This window comes from Jaculus jaculus, chromosome 5 (genome assembly GCF_020740685.1).
Source record: "Jaculus jaculus isolate mJacJac1 chromosome 5, mJacJac1.mat.Y.cur, whole genome shotgun sequence".
In the NCBI taxonomy this organism is placed as follows: Eukaryota; Metazoa; Chordata; class Mammalia; order Rodentia; family Dipodidae; genus Jaculus; species Jaculus jaculus.
This window is the reverse complement of record NC_059106.1, coordinates 44,475,926-44,493,874: the sequence shown is the minus strand read 5'-3', so window position 1 is coordinate 44,493,874 and position 17,949 is coordinate 44,475,926. Positions and strand designations below refer to the sequence as shown.

Genomic DNA, 17,949 nt, shown 5'->3' with positions numbered 1-17,949 from the left:
GTAGGGCTTCACTCTAGCCCAGGCTGACCTAGAACTCACTTTGTAGTCTCAGGGTGGCCTCAAACTCATGGTGATCCTCCTATCTCTGCTTCCAAGTGCTGGGATTAAAGGCGTGTGCCACCACACCCAGCCCTTGTGTTAAATATTTAATGTGGCTTGTTTGGTGAATAAAAATAACTCCTCACCAATGTTATAAGTACTGCATTGCTGTTGTTTTGCAGGGTACTCAAATGTTTCCTACCATTGATGATAGTGATAACAGGAGCTATTTAACTGTTCCTATACACGCCACACTTTTTTTTTTTTTCCGAGGTAGGTTTCACTCTAACCCAGGCTGATCTGGAATTCATATGTACTCTTAGGGTGCCCTTAAGCTCACAGCAATCCTCCTACTTCTCTGCCTCCTCAGTGGTGGGATTAAAGGCATTCACCACCACATGTGGCATGCCAAACATGTTTTAAAAAAATTTCATCTAATGCTCATAGCCACCTTGCTAAGTAGGTACTATTATTACCTAAGGCTTGGCTTGTTCAGTATTGTTGTCAAAGATTGTACTATTAATTTAAGGGAAGTTACTGTTTTTTGTTTTTTCAAGGTAGAGTCTCACTCTAGCTCAGGCTGACCTGGAATTCACTATGTAGTCTCAGAGTAGCCTCAAACTCATAGTGATCCTCTTACCTCTGCCTCCCAAGTGCTGGGATTAAAGGCATGAGCCACCACACCCAATTTATTGTGTGTTTTTTAAGTGTGCCTCATTTTAGTTGGAAAAAGCTATTTAGGTACTTGGGGGATTGGCTTAGTGGATAGAATGCTCTTAGCCCTGTATTTATTCAATTTAACACAGGAAGAAAGGAAGGAAGAAAGGAGAAAAGACAAAAGAAAATGTTTTAAGTGAACCATGTTGCAAGAAAATTAAAATGCCCATACTATAACTCTTTGTTTGGACAAATGAATCCTTAGCATTTTGTTATTTTCCATTAGCCTTTGCTTTTTTTACTCTTGGAACTCTATTTTTCTGCATGTTCACTGTATTTCAGAGAGGAACTTGATACAGATGAATATGAAGAAACAAAAAAGGAAACTCTGGAGCAACTAAGTGAATTTAATGATTCACTGAAGAAAATTATGTCAGGAAATATGACTTTGGTAGATGAACTAAGTGAAATGCAACTGGTAAGCATAATTTACTGATTTATTTTTTCTTTTATGAATATATTTCACTTAGATTAGGTATCCTTGGGGCTGGGGAGATGGCTTAGTGGTTAAAAATGCTTGTCTGCAGAGCCGTGCGTGGTGGTGCCTGCCTTTAATCCCAGCACTCAGGAGGCAGAGGTAGGAGGATCATTGTGAGTTCAAGGCCACCCTGAGACTACATAGTGAATTCCAGGGCAGCCTGAGCTAGAGTGAGACCCTACCTTGAAAACAAACAAACAAACAAAAAAATGCTTGTCTGCAATGCCTGACAGTCAGGGTTCAGTTCCCCAGCACCCACATAAAGCCAGGTGCAAAGTGGCCCATGTACATGGTTTCATTTGCAGTGTCAAGAGACTGTGGCATACCCCCCCCACACACACATGCATGTGCACACACATAAATAAACAAATAAATTAAAATTTTTTTCAAGGTAGGGTCTCACTCTATCCCAGATTGACCTGGAGTTCTCTGTGTGGTTTCAAGTTGGCCTTTAACTCACAGCGATCCTCCTACCTCAGCCTCTTAAAAAGTTGAAAATGTAGTCTTTTAAGGGCTAGGTATGTAGCCCTGTGAAAAAGCACTTACCTGCTATGTGTAAGCCTTGGATTCAGTCCTCAGTAACAATAGGAGAAAAACTTGCCTTTTTTTTTTTTAAATTTAATTTATTAGTTTTCTTTTCAGTGAATACAGGCAGTTTGGTACCATTATTTAGGCTCATCTGTGATCTACCCCCTCCCATTAGACCCTCCTTGTTAATGAAAATGGGTCGTGCATTGTGGAGTTAGCCCCCAGTTATTAGTATGATAAATGTCTCTGCAAATCATGACCCAACATGTAACTCTGACATTCTTTCCGCTACAAAGCCATAGTAATAAAAACAGCATGGTACTGGCATAAAAACCGGAGTATAGACCAATGGAATAGACTTGAGGACTCGGATTTTGGGCCAAGCAACTATAGCTACTTGATATTCGACAAAGGCCCAAACAATATAGACTGGAAAAAAGATAGCATCTTCAACAAATGGTGCTGGACAAACTGGATAACCACATGCAGGAAACTAAAACTTGATCCACACATTTCACCATGCACAACACTCAAATCCAAATGGATCAAAGACCTCAACATAAGACCAGAAACTCGAAAACTACTGGAAGAAAATTTAGGAAGTACTTTCCATGATATAGGAATGGAAAAAGACTTCCTGAATAAAACCCCAGTGGCTCAAGTTCTAAAACAGTCACTCAACCATTGGGATCATATGAAGCTGAAGAGTTTCTTTACAGACAAGCATATAATAAGCAAAGCCAATAGAATACCCACAGAATGGGAGAAAATATTTGCAGGTTATCCAACTGATAGAGGCCTTATCTCTAGAATTTACAAAGAACTCAAAAGTCTAAACAATAAGAAGACAAATACCCCACTCACAAAATGGGGCACAGAGTTAAACAGGCAATTCACAGAGGAAGAGATACAAAAGGCAAACACACACCTAAGAAAATGTTCATCATCCCTAATCATCAGAGAAATGCAAATTAAAAAAACTATGAGATTCCACCTTACCCCAATAAGGATAGCCAACATCAAAAGGTCAAATGTTTTTTGTTTTTAATCCTCCCTCCTTCCCTTTCTTCTTTTCTTTCTTTTGAGAGAAAGAGGCAGATATATATATGGGGGGGGAGGGAAAGAGGGAGGGGAGAGAGAAAGAATATGAATGAGAATAGGCTTGCCAGGGCCTCCAGCCACCACAAATTAACTCCAGATGTGTGTGCTCCCTTGTGCATCTGGCATACTTGGGTGGGATCTGTGGATGGAACCTGGGTCCTTAGGCTTCTCAGGCAAGTGCCTTAACTGCTACGTTGCTTCTCCAGCCCTTGTTTTGTTTTCCTGAAGTGGGGTCTCACTCTAGCCCAGGCTGACTTGGGATTCACTCTCTGGTCCCAGGCTGACCTCAAACTCACAGAGATCCTTCTATTTCTGCCTCCTGAGTGCTGGGATTAAAGGCATGTGCCATGATACCCAGCCATAATGCCCCCTTTTTTTAATTTATTTGAGAGAGAGAGAGACAGAGAGAAAGCAAGAGAGAGACAGGAGAGAGCAAGAGAGGCAGATACAGAGAGAAAGAGAGAGAGAATGGGTACTCTAGGACCTTCAGTTGTTGCAGACGAATTCCAGATGCATGTGCTACCTTGTGGTTCTGGCTTATGTGGGTCCTGGCGAATCAAACCTGGGTCCTTTGGCTTTGCAGGTAAGCACCTTAACCACTAAGCCATCTCTCCAGCCCAAATGCCCTGTTTTTGGTAAATTTCATGATTATTGTCTACTTGATACATAAAGCAGTATATCCTTCAGAACTTGATTTACTTATATATTTGTATTATGTGTTGCTTATATACTTAATTTACTTATGTACTTAATTTACTTATGTACCAGTGACTTGCCATAAATAGCAAACAAAAACTGATTTAAAAAAAAAAAACAAAAAAACCAAAAGCAACCAAACCAAACAAAAAACAAGCAAGCAAACAAACAAAAAACCCAAAAACTGAGAAACAGGTTCATTGGGAGACCCTGGTTCAAATAAATAAAGGTAAAAGAGGAATAGAAGAGGAAATTCAAAATTCTTCTCTGGCTTCCATTATGTTTGCGCAGCATGTGTGCATCTATACACACATGTATACACATCACACATATTTTATGCACACATGATCAGTTGCAAATTTGTCCCATCTAATGCTTTGATACATCATGTTGAGTTCTTGCTCTGTTATGTTTACAGGCTATTCAGACAACCATCAGCCAGGCCTTCAAAACCCCAGAGGTCATCAGACTATTTGCAGAGAAACAACCAAGTCAGCTCCGGACAAATTTAGCAGAGGTAATGTTTCTTTACATTGATCCAGTGGCTGTGTGTTTTTTTGCCTAACCAAGAATTTGCTTATTGTGATAGCTTAGAGCTTAAAAATTTGCTAATTGCTTTTAGAGCCACCATCCAAAATTTCCTGAAGAAATTAGTACCTTGAACAATTCCATTTCATAATAAATGTAGATTTTTTTTTCTTTCAAGGTAAGGTCTCATTCTAGCCCAGGCTGACCTGGAATTCACTGTGTAGTCTCAGGGTAGCCTTGAACTCACAGCAGTCCTCCTACTTCTGCTTTCTAAGTGCTAGGATCAAAGGTGTGGGCCACCACACCCCACTATAAATGTAGATTCTTAAACCATATGTGGCCATTTGAATTACCTCCAGGGTAGTGGTGGCACATGCCTTTAATCCCAGCAGTTGGGAGGCAGAGGTAGGTGGATTGCCATGACTTCAAGGTTAGCCTGAGAGTATATAGTTAATTCGAGGTTAGCCTGAGCTAGAGCAAGATGCTATGTCAAAAAAAAGAAAAAAAAAATTACCTCCGGGGTGCTGGAGAGAAGGCTTAGAGGTTAAGATGATTTTCTGTGAAGCTTAAAGACCCAGGTTTGATTCCCCAGTAGTCATGTAAGCCAGATGCACAAGGTGGCACTTGCATCTGGAGTTTCTTTGCAGTGGCTAGAGGCCCTGGCATGCCCATTTTCTCTTTCTCTCAAATAAATAAATAAATAAAATATTAAATTGCCTCCAAGCACTTCTACTTGAACTTCACCTTTAATGTTTTATCATTTATATCTGGAGCCTTAATTTGAAATCCTATTGAGAATTCATTAGCAACATTGCTTCTGTGCATGTGTGACCTATCTCTTCCAAGAGTTTCAAGCATCTTTATGAACCTGATACTTTCAGAAGTCTATTTATGGAGCACAGTGTGATTATAGGCTAACAGGTAATTTGCAATGATGGGTAATTCAGTAGATCACTGATAAAGAGCTTATAGATTCAGGCCAGGTTGGCTGGATTTGAATCCCTGCTCTTCATACTAGGATATGTGACCTTTGGCAGGTTTTTATTTATTTGTTTTGATTTTTTGAGGTTGGCTCTCACTCAAGCCTATGCTGACCTGGAATTCACTATGTAGTCTCAGGCTGGCTTTGAACTCACAACAATCCTCCTACCTCGGCCTCACAAGTGTTGGGATTAAAGGTATGTACCACTATACTCGGCTTGGAAGGTTATCTTATTCAACCACTTTTTGCCTTTGTTTCTCCATTTGTAGGAGGGCGATTATGATAGTCTCTACCTCTTGTAGTTATCATGAGGATTCAATGAAGTAATGTATATAAAAGCACTTAGAAGCTGGGTGCAGTAGCTTGCCTATCTAGAATCCCGGATACTTGAGAGGCAGAAGAAGGAGGGTCATTTGAGTCTGGCCTGGACAATATAGAAGACCCTTGTTTTCAAATAACTAAGTAAATAAAAATATGAGAGCTGGAGAGATGACTTAGCAGTAAAGGCGCTTACCTGCAAACCTAAAGGACCCAGGTTCAATTCCTCAGTACCCGTGTAAGCCAGATGCACAAGGTGGCACATGCATCTGGAGTTCATTTGCAGTGGCTGGAGGCCCTGGCGCACCCATTCTCTCTCTCTTTTTCTCTCAAATAAACAAATAAAATTTAAAAAAATTAAATGAAAAGAAATACATTGGATATGTAACAGCTCAATAATAGAGTACTTGCCTAGCTTGAACAAGGGCCTATATTCACTCTGCAGCAAAAATAAATTTTATAATTTTCACTAGGCATGGTAGCTCATGCCTGTAATTATAGTCCTTGAGAGGCTGAGGCAGGAGGATTGTTGGGAGTTCCAGGCCACCTTGGACTATAGAGTGAGACCCTGTCAGAAAACTAAAGCCCCTTACAAAGCCCTGGTATAGAATGTACTAGTGGTAGTAGGGATGGTATGTAGTATCATTCAGAATAGTACCAGTGTAGGGGGCTTCCATTTATTCCACTGTGGGAGGGAAGGTCCTCATCTATGTGTGGTGTGATGTTCTGATGATGCAGATGCTTTGGGGGTCATCCACTCCTGTATGTGACCTCTTGCCCATGCGGTGAGCAGAGCATGCTGCTAATGGAACGGAGTGTAGTTATGGATCCTTTCACCAGCAGTACTGGCTTGATGGAAGGATCCTTGCTGTAGGCATGAATGACATCTGTATATTTGTACTACAACCCGCAGTATTCATTTCTCTCATTGGGTATTTACTCAATGTATACTTAATGGAAATAGCTTTTATTAGGTAACTTTGTGGGAAAACATCTTAACTCAGCTATTACTATAAGGGTTTCTATATTCATTTCTTCCCCAAGATGCACTACACGGACCCATCAAGGCTCTGCTTGTGTACTGACAAGAGCACATAAACCTCCAAATGATCTGTGCCATTAGATGGGGAAAAGGAGAGGCCTGTACTAGTGGATAGCAATCTTACCTCTCTGAAAACTCCCAGAGTTGTGGATGCTTACTTGCTTTTTGTTCAGAGGAAAGTTCCACTGAGCTCTTTGGAAGGAGGTTCCAGATAGTGGCCCTCTCAGCAGTGAACCCCCTGTTGTACCACAGGTGCCTGCGTCAGCTTTGTCTTCCCTATTTAAGACAAAGACCAAAACTGTCTCTTAGAGCTCGGTTGTTGGTTGGATAAAATGGCTTTTTTTTTTGGCTTTTTGAGGTAGGGTCTCACTCTAGCTCAGGCTGACCTGGAATTCACTATGGAGTCTCAGGGTGGCCTTGAATAAAATGGCTTTTTTAAAAAAAATTATTTTTTTGACAACTTCCATAATTGTAAACAATATCACCTTTGAAACTTCACTCTCCATATATCCCCTCCCCCTCTCAATCAGTCTCTCTTTTATTTTGATGTCATCATCTTTTCTTCCTATTATGATGGTCTTATGCAGGTAGTGTCAGGCACTGTGAGGTCATGGATATCCAGGCCATTTTGTGTCTGGAGGAGCACATTGTAAGGAGTCCTACCCTTCCTTTGGCTCTTACATTCTTTCTGCCACCTCTTCCACAATGGACCCTGAGCCTTGGAAGGTGTGATGGAGGTATTTCAGTGCTGAGCACTCTTCTGTCTCTTCTTCTTCTTTCTTCTTTCTTGTTTCTTCTTCTTCTTCTTTTCCCCAGCGTAGGGTCTCACTGTAGCCCAGGCTGACCTGGAATTCACTCTGTAGTCTCAGGGTGGCCTCAAACCCATGGCGATCCTCCTATCTCTGTCTCCCCAGTACTGGGATTAAAGGCGTGTGCCACCATGCCTGGCTTTCCTCTGTCACTTCTCAGCACTGTGGTGCCTTCTGAGTCATCCCAAGGTCACTGCCATCTGAAAAGAGAAGTTTCTCTAACCAAAAATGAAAGTACCATTAACATATGGATATGAACATTAAGATGAGTGTTTACTGGGCAGTTTGGTGAGCATAGTATATACATTTAGCCAAACACCAGCAGACATTACACCCCTAGGGCTCATGACTACCCCTGTTGTAGGTTTTTAGTATCAGGGATGTCTGCCCTTCCATAGAGTGGGCCACCAGTCCAGTTAGAGAGTGGTTGGTTTCCCCCATAACAGACATGCCAGTATTGCACCCATTGGCTCATTTGGTCTGGCTGGCCAAATTTAAGGCTAATAGTGTCCACTGTTGAGTATCTTCACTGTCATTTCTCTGTCTTCCATTGAACTGGATACAACATAGCTTTTTCTGGCTTTCTGTCAGCTGGTCTACATGGAGGAGGTTTATCAGCTCAGTTCCAGCAAGATTTCTTAGTGACCTTGCAGACCAAGTATGTGGAGTCATCAGCAATAGGAAATCAAGGGCCTTAGCAATGGCCTGTAATATTTTGGGGATATCAGGGACCTCCCTGGCCAACAGTTCACAGGAAGGTATCCCATCCTTGGCACTGAAAATTTTCTACTAGCAATCTATGGCTCCTGAGTGTTCCATTGTCCAAAAAAGTAGGTTTCCATATGACTTATTTATATCCTCTTATCCCTTCCTCCACCCTTCCTTACTCAGTCTCTTACCCTGACTTCACTTCTCACCCCCATTAATCTGTTCTTCTAATTACATATATATGATATCATCCTATTCAGTACCCCCTTCCTCCCTTTCTATTCCCTTTATATCTCCTTTCTAGCTTACTGGCCTGTGCTACTGAGTTTTATTCCTACTCACATAGAAGTCCAATCATCTGTAGCTAGGATTCACATATGAGAGAGAACATGTATTTGGCTTTCTGTGCCTGGGTTACTTCACATAGTATAATCCTTCCCAGATCCATCCATTTTCCTGCAAATTTCATAACTTCGTTTTTTTTTTTTTTTTTTTTTAACCACTGAGTAGAACTCCATTGTGTAAATGTGCCACATCTTCATTACCACTCATCAGTTGAGGGACATCTAGGCTGGTTCCATGTCCTAGCTATTATGAATAGAGTGGCAATAAACTAAAATGGCTTTTTTTTACTTCATTGAAATGATAATTTGGCATGTAAGCTGTATATCTTTTTTGGGGGGGTATGTTCTGAGGTAGGGTCTTAATCTACCCCAGGCTGACCTGGAATTCACTATGTAGTCTCAGGGTGGACTCAAACTCTCAGCGATCCTCCTTCATCTGCCTTGGAGTGCTGGGATTAAAGGCTTGTGCCACCACGCCCGGCTGCTATTTATTTATTTATTTGCATGCAGAGAGATTGTGTGTATGTGTGTGTGTGTGAGTAAAAGAGAGAAGAGAGACCAGTGCCTCTAGCTACTGCAAACAGTGCCTCTTTGTGCATCCTGCTTTATGGGGGTACTAAGGAACTAAACCCAAGTTGTTAGGCTTTGCAGGCAAGTACCTTAACCACTTAATCATCTCTCCAGGCCCCACCCTACCCCTGGCAGAACATTTTTTTATGTTAGCACAAATGTAATATTTCTGTGTGTTCCACACACTGAGCCATTGCATTTGAGGAGGATGAGGCAGAAGTGTGTTTCCTTGCTGGGACAAACATCTGACCTGAAGCAGCTTATGGGAGGAAAGGGTTTATTTCAGGCTTGCAGAATCCACTGGAAGTTCCATCATGGTGGAAGAAACTGCATCACTCCAGTGTCCACAGCAGAGAGTAAGAGAAAACCAACACTAGCAAGCCAGATTGCCAGAATGCAAACTGCTCTTCACACAAGTTAGGGCTGGAACTACAAGAAACGCCCCCAGTGACACCTCCTCCAGCAAGTAGGATGCTAGGCTAGAGACTTAACTAGTAAGTTTAACCTTAATCAAAAAATCCTGAGGCTATGGGCCTGCCACACTTCTACCACATATGGGTTAGTAGAAATGACTTCAAAAGGGATTGACATTTCTTTTTATTAAGACTAAAAATAATAATAATAATAACAATAGCACCAGTGTATAGAATGTGCTATTAATGCTTCTGCTGGTAGGGCTGGTCTGTAGCATCATTAGGAATAATACCAGTGTAGAGAACATGTTATTAGTGCTTCTGCTGGTAGGGAATTATATGTAGCAGCATATTCAGGAATCTAGTATCAGTTATCTATTGAAACTTATAGACTTACATATCTATTGAAACTTGTAGAAAAATAAGTTTTTAAAGCTGGGCATGGTGGCACACACCTTTAATCTCAGCACTTGGGAGGCAGAGGTAGGAGGATTGCTGTGAGTTCAAGGCCAGCCTGGGACTACAGATTGAATTCCAGGTCAGCCTGGGCTAAAGTGAGACTCTACCTTGAAAAAACCAAAAGCAAAAAAGACGTAGTTCTGAAAAGCTGAATTTTGTACACATAATGTTTTTCGCTTACATACCACCTGCCTTGGATTTGTCTGTTATAGATGGATAGAGCTCTGATGGCAGGAAAGCTGGAAAGAGATGTATACACTCAACAGAAAGTGGAGATGCTAACAGCTCTCAGGAAACTTGGAGAGAAGCTATTGTATTTAACTTAATATTAGGCATAAGAAAAACTGCTGTATTTGTAACAGAGCCTTTTGACTTCTGGTGTAGTTTGTGGACCAAAGACATTCTTACTTGTGGCTCCTAGAACATGCTTGTAACATCTGACCCCACTCCATTGAACTCGTTTTATTTTATTTAGTTGACAGCAGATGATGAAGCCTTCCTGTCAGCCAATGCAGGTGCTCTCCTCAGCCAGTTTGAGAAAGTCTCCACAGACCTTGGTGAGTGCCTTACGTTTCTTGTTCTTGTTCTTTCTTATTCTTCTCTTTTTTTGTTTTTTCAAGGTAAGGTTTTGCTCTAGCCCAGGCTGACCAGGAATTAAAGGTGGGCATCACCCTGACACCCTGGCCTGCAGCCTAATTTAAAAAAAAAATATTTTTTTTTTGTCAGAACAATATAGAAAACAACTAAAATTTTATATATTGATACCTACAGCTGAGTTAGGGTTTGTGATCAATAAGCCATTCTTTGTGGCTAGTTTTTTTTTTTTTTTTTTTTAAACAAAGAGGAAGAAATTGGGATGGAAATGGGAAGTAGAGAGGTTAATATATTGATAATGGCAGCTAGTTCTGTTACCTCTTTAACTAGAACTGAGTGCATTTGAAATAACCTTTTTATTATGTCTTTTTCCTTAGGCTCTGGAGACAAAGTCCTTGCTCTGGCAAGTTTTGAGGTTGAAAAAGCAAAAAAATGACACTGTGGGAGTTTTAGCCCAGATCCCATTCTTATTGGAAATGGTATTTTTGTTCTGAGGATTTGGAGTCATTGTAAGGAAATGGAGCTTGTCAAGAAGCATGAACATCCTAAGAACAGGTGACATGAAAATGTACTGTGACTTCTTTTTAGGATTTTTATTCTTCTCCTTCTTGAATAACTCTGGATTGTCATGATGGAGAGACTCACTGGATTTTAGTCATTATGATTTGTCTGAGAAGAGAACAGAAAATGGACTTCCTCATTCTATTTTTATTGAGATTCTTTGTTTTTAAGTGCTGATAGGGAATGAAAACTGTGAGCTAATGACGCTTTTCTGTTTCTTAACACCAGTAGACTTTCTGCATTTGTTGAGTCTTAGAAATCATTTCATTTTACAAACAAGGAGACTAAGACTCAGAGAAAGTGATTTGCTACAAGTCATATTAGAGTCAGATCTGGGTTAAGACTCCAGTGTCCTGACTCCCAGTGTATTACAACTTGTACAAGTTAGTGTCTATGAAAATTCAGTGTCCTAAGCCAAAGTTGACTGGGCACTGAGGGGCCGTTCTCTATCCTGTGAGCTGTCAGTATGAATGGGGCCCTTTGTATCCTGAATCTCTAACTTGGAACAATGGGAGCCCTGTTGGGAGTCTCCTGAAGTAACTTAACCTCTTATGTTGTTTCACTAGACAAGCAATAGGCATTGGCAGCTAGAGGCCCTCCCTTTATGACCTTTTGCCAAACTCAGAGGGTGGTAACATCAAGTTACCCTCTACTCTTCAGTTTTTGGAGAAACACAAAATAAGTTTTGAGAAAAGCAAGTTTCTCTCCTGAGTGATTATGACTGTGTGATCAAATACATGGCAGTGTCCTTAAGCTTGTTGGTGAGCTTTTTCTTAGGCACTGCCCTTTCTATTTCTAGATTCCTTCATATATTTCTCAGTATTCTTCTTTTTTGCATTTTATACAAACTAAAAACATTTAAATGCTTCTTGTAAACTTAAATTCTATTAGGTGCTTTGCCAATTGGACAAGTTAGGGGACCTCAACTATAGTAATGCCTTATTTAGAGTTCATAATGTTTTTTGTTTTTTTAAGATGGGGTCTGTCTGTGTTGTCCATGCTGAGCTCAAAGTCCTGGGCTTAAGCTATCCTCCTGCCTCAGCTTCCTAAGAAGCTGGCATCATGGTACTACAGATGAGTGCCTCTGTGCCTGGCCTGTGGGTTCTTCTTGTGCTGTTTTATAACTATCAAAAACAAACCTAGGAGAAGCAGAGTATTTGCTGTCTTCTAGGACTTTTTGGTCAGTTGCCATTATTTCCTCTGTGTTTTATAGCATTTTGTAGTGTACAATTCAGTGACACCCAGTATGTTCACAGTGCTGGACTTCCATTAACCCGAGTTCCACATAACTCCCATCACCCCAAAAGGAGGCCCCATACCTGTTAAGTAATCACTCCCCCATTTGGGCTTCCCAGCCCTTCAGCTTCCAACAATCTACTCTATCTCTAGGAATTTACCTATTCTGGATATTTTATATTAGTGGAAGCATACATTATGTGACCTTTTTGTGTGTCTGACTTTTTCCATTTCATATGTTTTCATGGTTGACCCACATTGTAGCTATTACAATACTTCATTTTTATGGCTAAATAATATTCCACTATATGATAGTGCATTTTGTTTATCCATTTATTTAGTGATGATCTTCTGGGTTGTTTTCACCTTTGAACAAGTTTGAATACTTATTTTCAGTTTCTTTTTGGTGTATTCCTACTAACAGAAATGCTATATTTGAGCCAGGCATAGTGGCACACCTTTAATTCCAGCACTCGAGAGGCAGAGGTAGGAAGATTGCCGTGAGTTCAAGGCCACCCTGAGACTACATAGTGATTTCCAGGTCAGCCTGGGCTAGAGTGAAACCCTACCTCAAAAAATAAAACAAACAAACAAAAAAAAAAATGAATTGCTGTATTTGAAGAACTATAAGCCATAGCAAGATTCTCCATTGTTCCTGTTCTCCCAACATACCAGTGAAATTAGTGTTGTTTTGCATTTGGAAAGGAATTATGAGTTTGGAGTCCTTAGTCTGGGCTTCATATAAACTTTCTTTAAGAATAGCTGGAGAGATGGCTTAGTGGTTAAGGCGCTTGCATGCAAAGTCAAAGGTACTTGGTTCGATTCCCCAGAACCCATATAAGCCAGGTGCACAAGGTGGCGCATGCACCTGGAGTTCATTTGCAGTGACTGGAAGTCCTGGCACGCCCATTCTCTCCCCCACCCTCTGCCTGTTTCTCCTTCTCAAATAAATAAATAAATAAATAAAAATTTTTAAAAAGAGAGAGAATAGCATCAGTGGGATTGGGGAAATGGCTTTGCGTTTAAGGCACTTGCCTGCAAAGCCAAAGGACCTAGGTTTGATTCCCCAGGACCCACGTAAGCCAGATGCACAAGGCAGCATATGCATCTGTTCATTTGTAGTGGCTGGAGGCCCTGTTGTGCCCATTCTCTCTATCTCTGCTTCTCTCTCTCTCAAAAAAAAAAAACAAAACATATATATATATGTATATGTATATATGTATATATGTATGTATGTATATTTTTGTATCACTAAGCCAGGTGTGGTGGTGCACACCTTTAATCCCAGTACTCGGGAAGTAAAGGTAGAAGGATCCTGTGAGTTCAAGGCCAACCTAGAACTACAGAGTGAATTCCACATCAGCCTGGTCTTGAATAAGACCTACCCTTGAAAAAACAAACAACAACAAAAGAATAACATTAGTAGGCCATCATAGTAGGTGTTACATATCTGTAATCCTGGCCTGTGGGAAGCCAGGACTGGAAAAAAGTTGAGGCCAGCCTGGGCTATGTGGTGAAACCTGTTTCCTTTTCTGTTCTATGGGGATAATATTACCTGCATCACAGGATTATTTTGTATTCCTCACTTTTTTTTTTTTCCGGTTTCTCAAGGTAGGGTTTCATGCTAGCTCAGGCTGACCTGGAATTCACTATGTAATCTCAGGGTGGCCTTGAACTCATGGCAATCCTCCTACCTCTACCTCCTGAGTGCTGGGATTAAAGGCATACACCACCATGCCTGGCTGCATTCCTCACTGTTAATACAGAAAATGTTTTTCATTGTGACTAATCCATCATTTAACAGCTCATCTAAGCATCAATTGACATACTCTCTTTCACAAACTTGGTATTAATTCAGAAAAACAAGTAGGGAAATGAGTACATTCTATGCAACTACAGTTGTTAAATGACTTGTAAGGCTTGTTTCCTGTATACTTTATTATTTTTTTATGAAAGAGAGGGAGAGAATTGGAGCATCAAGGCCTCCGGCCACTGCAGTTGAACTCTAGACGCATGTGCCACCTTGTACGCATGTGTGACCTTGCGCGCTTATGTCACCTTGTGTGTCTGGATCATGTGGGACCTGGAGAGTGGAACATGACTCCATAGGTTTGCAGGCAAGCGCCTTAACTAAGCCATCTTTCCAGCACCCTTTTTTTTTTGTGTGTGTATGTGTGTGTGTTTTGTTTTTTTTGAGGTGAGATAAGGTCTTGCTGCAGCCCAGGCTGACCTGGAATTTACTTACACTGGCCTTAAACTCATAGCATCCTCCTACCTCTGCCTCCAAGTGCTGGTATTAAAGGTGTGTGCCACCACACCCAACTTCTGTTTGTGTGTGTGTGTGTGTTTATGTATGTGTATATATATATACACACATACATACATACATACACACACATATATATGAAGCTGGAAGTTGCAGTAACAAACAACTAACCTTTCAGCACTTTTGGATCAGGCTAATATTTTGGTGAAAGTTCCTGTATTTCTAAAGAACTGGAGCTGAAGCCAAATAAGCTCCAAGCAGGAAGTGTCCAGATGGGCTATTAAATGAAATATAATAGTTTAAAACAATTCTTGTATTTCAGTGTTTTGTTTTTATCCTGTAAATAGTAAAATAAATACTCTAGGTGGGTGGATTTTTAAGAAGAAACTAAGGGGTTAGGACCAATGGATTGCTAACTTTGATTGTTAGTAGACCTTTCACTGAAAATACTCAGCCAAAGAGAGGTCATCTTTAGCAAAATAAGAGTGTGCAAGTCCACCATTGAAATAATATCTTATTACAGTAAATGATGGGTAATTTGAAATTATTGTAGAGTAAATAAACCCAAACCATTTGCTTACAGCATTCAATCACCTTCCTGTCTGTGTTTTTTTTTAAACTTAATCTTTCCAATTTTAAGACCAAAGAATTCTCTTTGCCTCTCAGAATGTTTTCCAACACTAATATGTAAATTAAAACTGTCAGCATTCCCAAAGACTCCCATGAACAAGTTGCACCATATAATTGCTTCCATTCTGTGTGGCCCTGGAAATAAATCATACTTTAGAAACTGAAGAAACTAGTGATTAATATTTCATCATGTTGCAAAAAGTAGGTTAAAAATATGACTCCTGGGCTGGAGAGATGGCTTGGCGGTCAAGCGCTTGCCTGTGAAGCCTAAGGACCTGGGTTCGAGGCTCGGTTCCCCAGGTCCCACGTTAGCCAGATGTACAAGGGGGCGCACGCGTCTGGAGTTTGTTTGCAGAGGCTGGAAGCCCTGGCGTGCCCATTCCCTCTCTCTCCCTCTATCTGTCTTTCTCTCTGTGTCTGTCACTCTCAAATAAATAAATAAAAAATTTTAAAAAATATGACTCCTGGGGCCGAGGCAATGGGCTAGTGGATAAGAGTGTTTGTTGGCAAACATGAGGAGCAAGTTCAGTCCCCAGCAACCACATAAAAAGCTGGGTGTGTCCAGGCATCCCTGTAACACCAGTTACTACTGAGTAGGGACCAAGACAGAAGAATCACTGAGGTTCCCAGTCAGCCAGTCTGACCAAACAATGGTGGCTTCAAGTTCAGTGAGAGATTCCATCTCAAGGAAATATCACAACACTGGACATTATTCTCTGGGTCTGCATGTGCCTGCACAGGGTGTGCACACCTGCACCTAGAGCTGCAGATACTACACACACACACACACACACACACACACACACACAAATGAAATATTTACAAGTAAACTGTCATGATGGCTACGTAAAAAAAATAAATAAATAAAGCTTCCAGCCAGGTGTGGTGGCACATACTGTTAGTCCCAGTACTCAGGAGGCCAAGGTAGGAGGATTACAGTGAGTTTGAGTCAGTCTGGGACTGTAGAGTGAGTTCCAGGTCAGCCTGGGCTAAAGTGAGACCTTACCTAAAAAAAGGGGGGAGGGGGCTGGAGAGATGGTTCAGCAGTTAAGGCACTTTCCTGCAAAGCCTAAAGACCCTGGTTCAGTTCCCCAGGTCCCATGTAAGCTAGACGCACAAGGGGGCGCATGCGTCTGGAGTTCATTTGCAGTGGCTGGAGGCCTTGGTACGCCCATTCTGTCTTTCTCTCTGCCTCTTCCTCTCTCTCTTAAATAAATAAAATACTTTTATTTTATTATTTATTTAATAAAAAATTTATTTTTTTATTATTTATTTAATAAAATATTTTTGTTTTATTGTTTATTTATTTTATTTATTTGAGAGAGAGAGAAAGGAAGAGGTAGAGAGAAAGACAGAATGGGCCCGCCAGGGTCTCCAGCCACTGCAGATGAACTCCAGACGCATGCACCCCCTTGTGTGTCTGGCTTACGTGGGTCCTGGGGAATCGAGCCTCGAACTGGGGTCCTTAGACTTCGCAGGCAAGTGTCTTACCTGCTAAGCCATCTCTCCAGCCCTAAAATATGTAAAAAAAAAAAAAAAAAGCAGGGATCGCTGGAGAGATGGCTTAGCAGGTAAGGCACTTACCTGTGACGCCTAAGGATCTAGATTCGATATTCCAGGTTCCATGTAAGCCAGACGCACAAGGTGTTGCATGCATCTGGAGTTCGTTTGCAGTGTCTAGAGACCCTGGCACACCATTCTCTCTCTTTCTAAGAAGTGAATAAAAGGCTCTTGTAGATAATCCCCTAGTCTAAGTCCTTTTGACCTCCTAACTCACCTTCATTTTGAAGTCTTTCTCCCTGTCCAAACACATTTCAAAGTATAGAGATTGTAGTACTGACAGGGCCCTGAACACAAGGGGTCAGCAATGTTCTCACAGTTCACAAGGGAAAGTACCTGCTGTTCCAGAAAGATTCAGCAGAAGTTTGAGACTGCCAGTTGAAGCATCCTAACACTTTGTTATTTATCTGTAAGAATCACTCAGAGCCTCAGTCAATGGACTGTAACTGCAAAGACTGGGGCAGGGGCTGTATCTCAGTGGTAAAGCATGTGTGAGGCTCTGAGACCCATCTCTAGTATAATAGTGCATTTATCATTTTCTGTAGAAGAAGTCAAGGAAAATGAACATTTTTTTGTTTTAAGTGATGACACTAGTACTGGAGAGGATTATTTCCAAGATTTTACATTAACTGTGGACCCTCTGCCTCTACTTCTGGCAACCATAACCGTGAATTTGTGACACACTTTCATAATAAAAATCTCTGATGAGGCTATGTTGCAGTCATAATTTTAATTCATGATTTTAAGAGTCAATTATCTATCATCTATATATCTACCTATTTAATTTTTTTTTATTTCTTGGGTTTTTTTTTTTTAAATTTTTATTAACATTTTCCATGATTATAAAAAAAATCCCATGGTTACCTATTTAATTTTTCAAATTTTACTTATTTGACACAGAAAGAGGGACAGAGAGAAAATGGGCATGCCCGGTCCTCCAGCCACTGCAAGTGAACTCCAGACGTGTGCGCCTTGTTGTGTATCTGGCTAACATGGGTCCTGAGGAATAGAACCTGGGTCCTTTGGCTTTGTAGGCAAACACCTTAACTGCTGAGCCATCCGTCCAGCCCCTCTATCTAATTTTTTGAGACAGTCTCTAGCCCAGGAGTGTCCTAAAGCTCATTGTGTAGCACAGACTGTCCTCCATCCTATAGAAATATTCTTCCTGTTTCTTGAGTGCTAGGATTACAGGCTTGCACCACCACACCCAGCTCATAAGAGTTTAAGTTACCTTGTCCACTTACTATAAAATGTATATACAGATCAGTTCTTTGTGTGTGTGTGTTTGTGTGTAGGTACACATGTGTGCAAGGCCAGAGGACAACCTTGGGTGTTGTCCACCTTTTTTCTTTTAATATATTTATTTGTTG

At 40.9% G+C, this 17,949-nt stretch overlaps 1 protein-coding gene across 1 annotated transcript in view; it reads left to right on the top strand.

Annotated features, from left to right (window-relative positions):
• Lzic (leucine zipper and CTNNBIP1 domain containing) overlaps window positions 1-12,442 on the top strand; it is a 17,680-nt gene extending 5,238 nt beyond the window's left edge. The window contains exons 2-5 of the mRNA XM_045149075.1: window positions 1,039-1,174; window positions 3,978-4,076; window positions 10,208-10,289; window positions 10,704-12,442. Coding sequence (XP_045005010.1) covers window positions 1,039-1,174; window positions 3,978-4,076; window positions 10,208-10,289; window positions 10,704-10,762 — 376 coding nt within the window. The 3' untranslated portion in view covers window positions 10,763-12,442. The remainder of the gene's footprint in view (window positions 1-1,038; window positions 1,175-3,977; window positions 4,077-10,207; window positions 10,290-10,703) is intronic.
• Window positions 12,443-17,949: the final 5,507 nt, after the last annotated feature.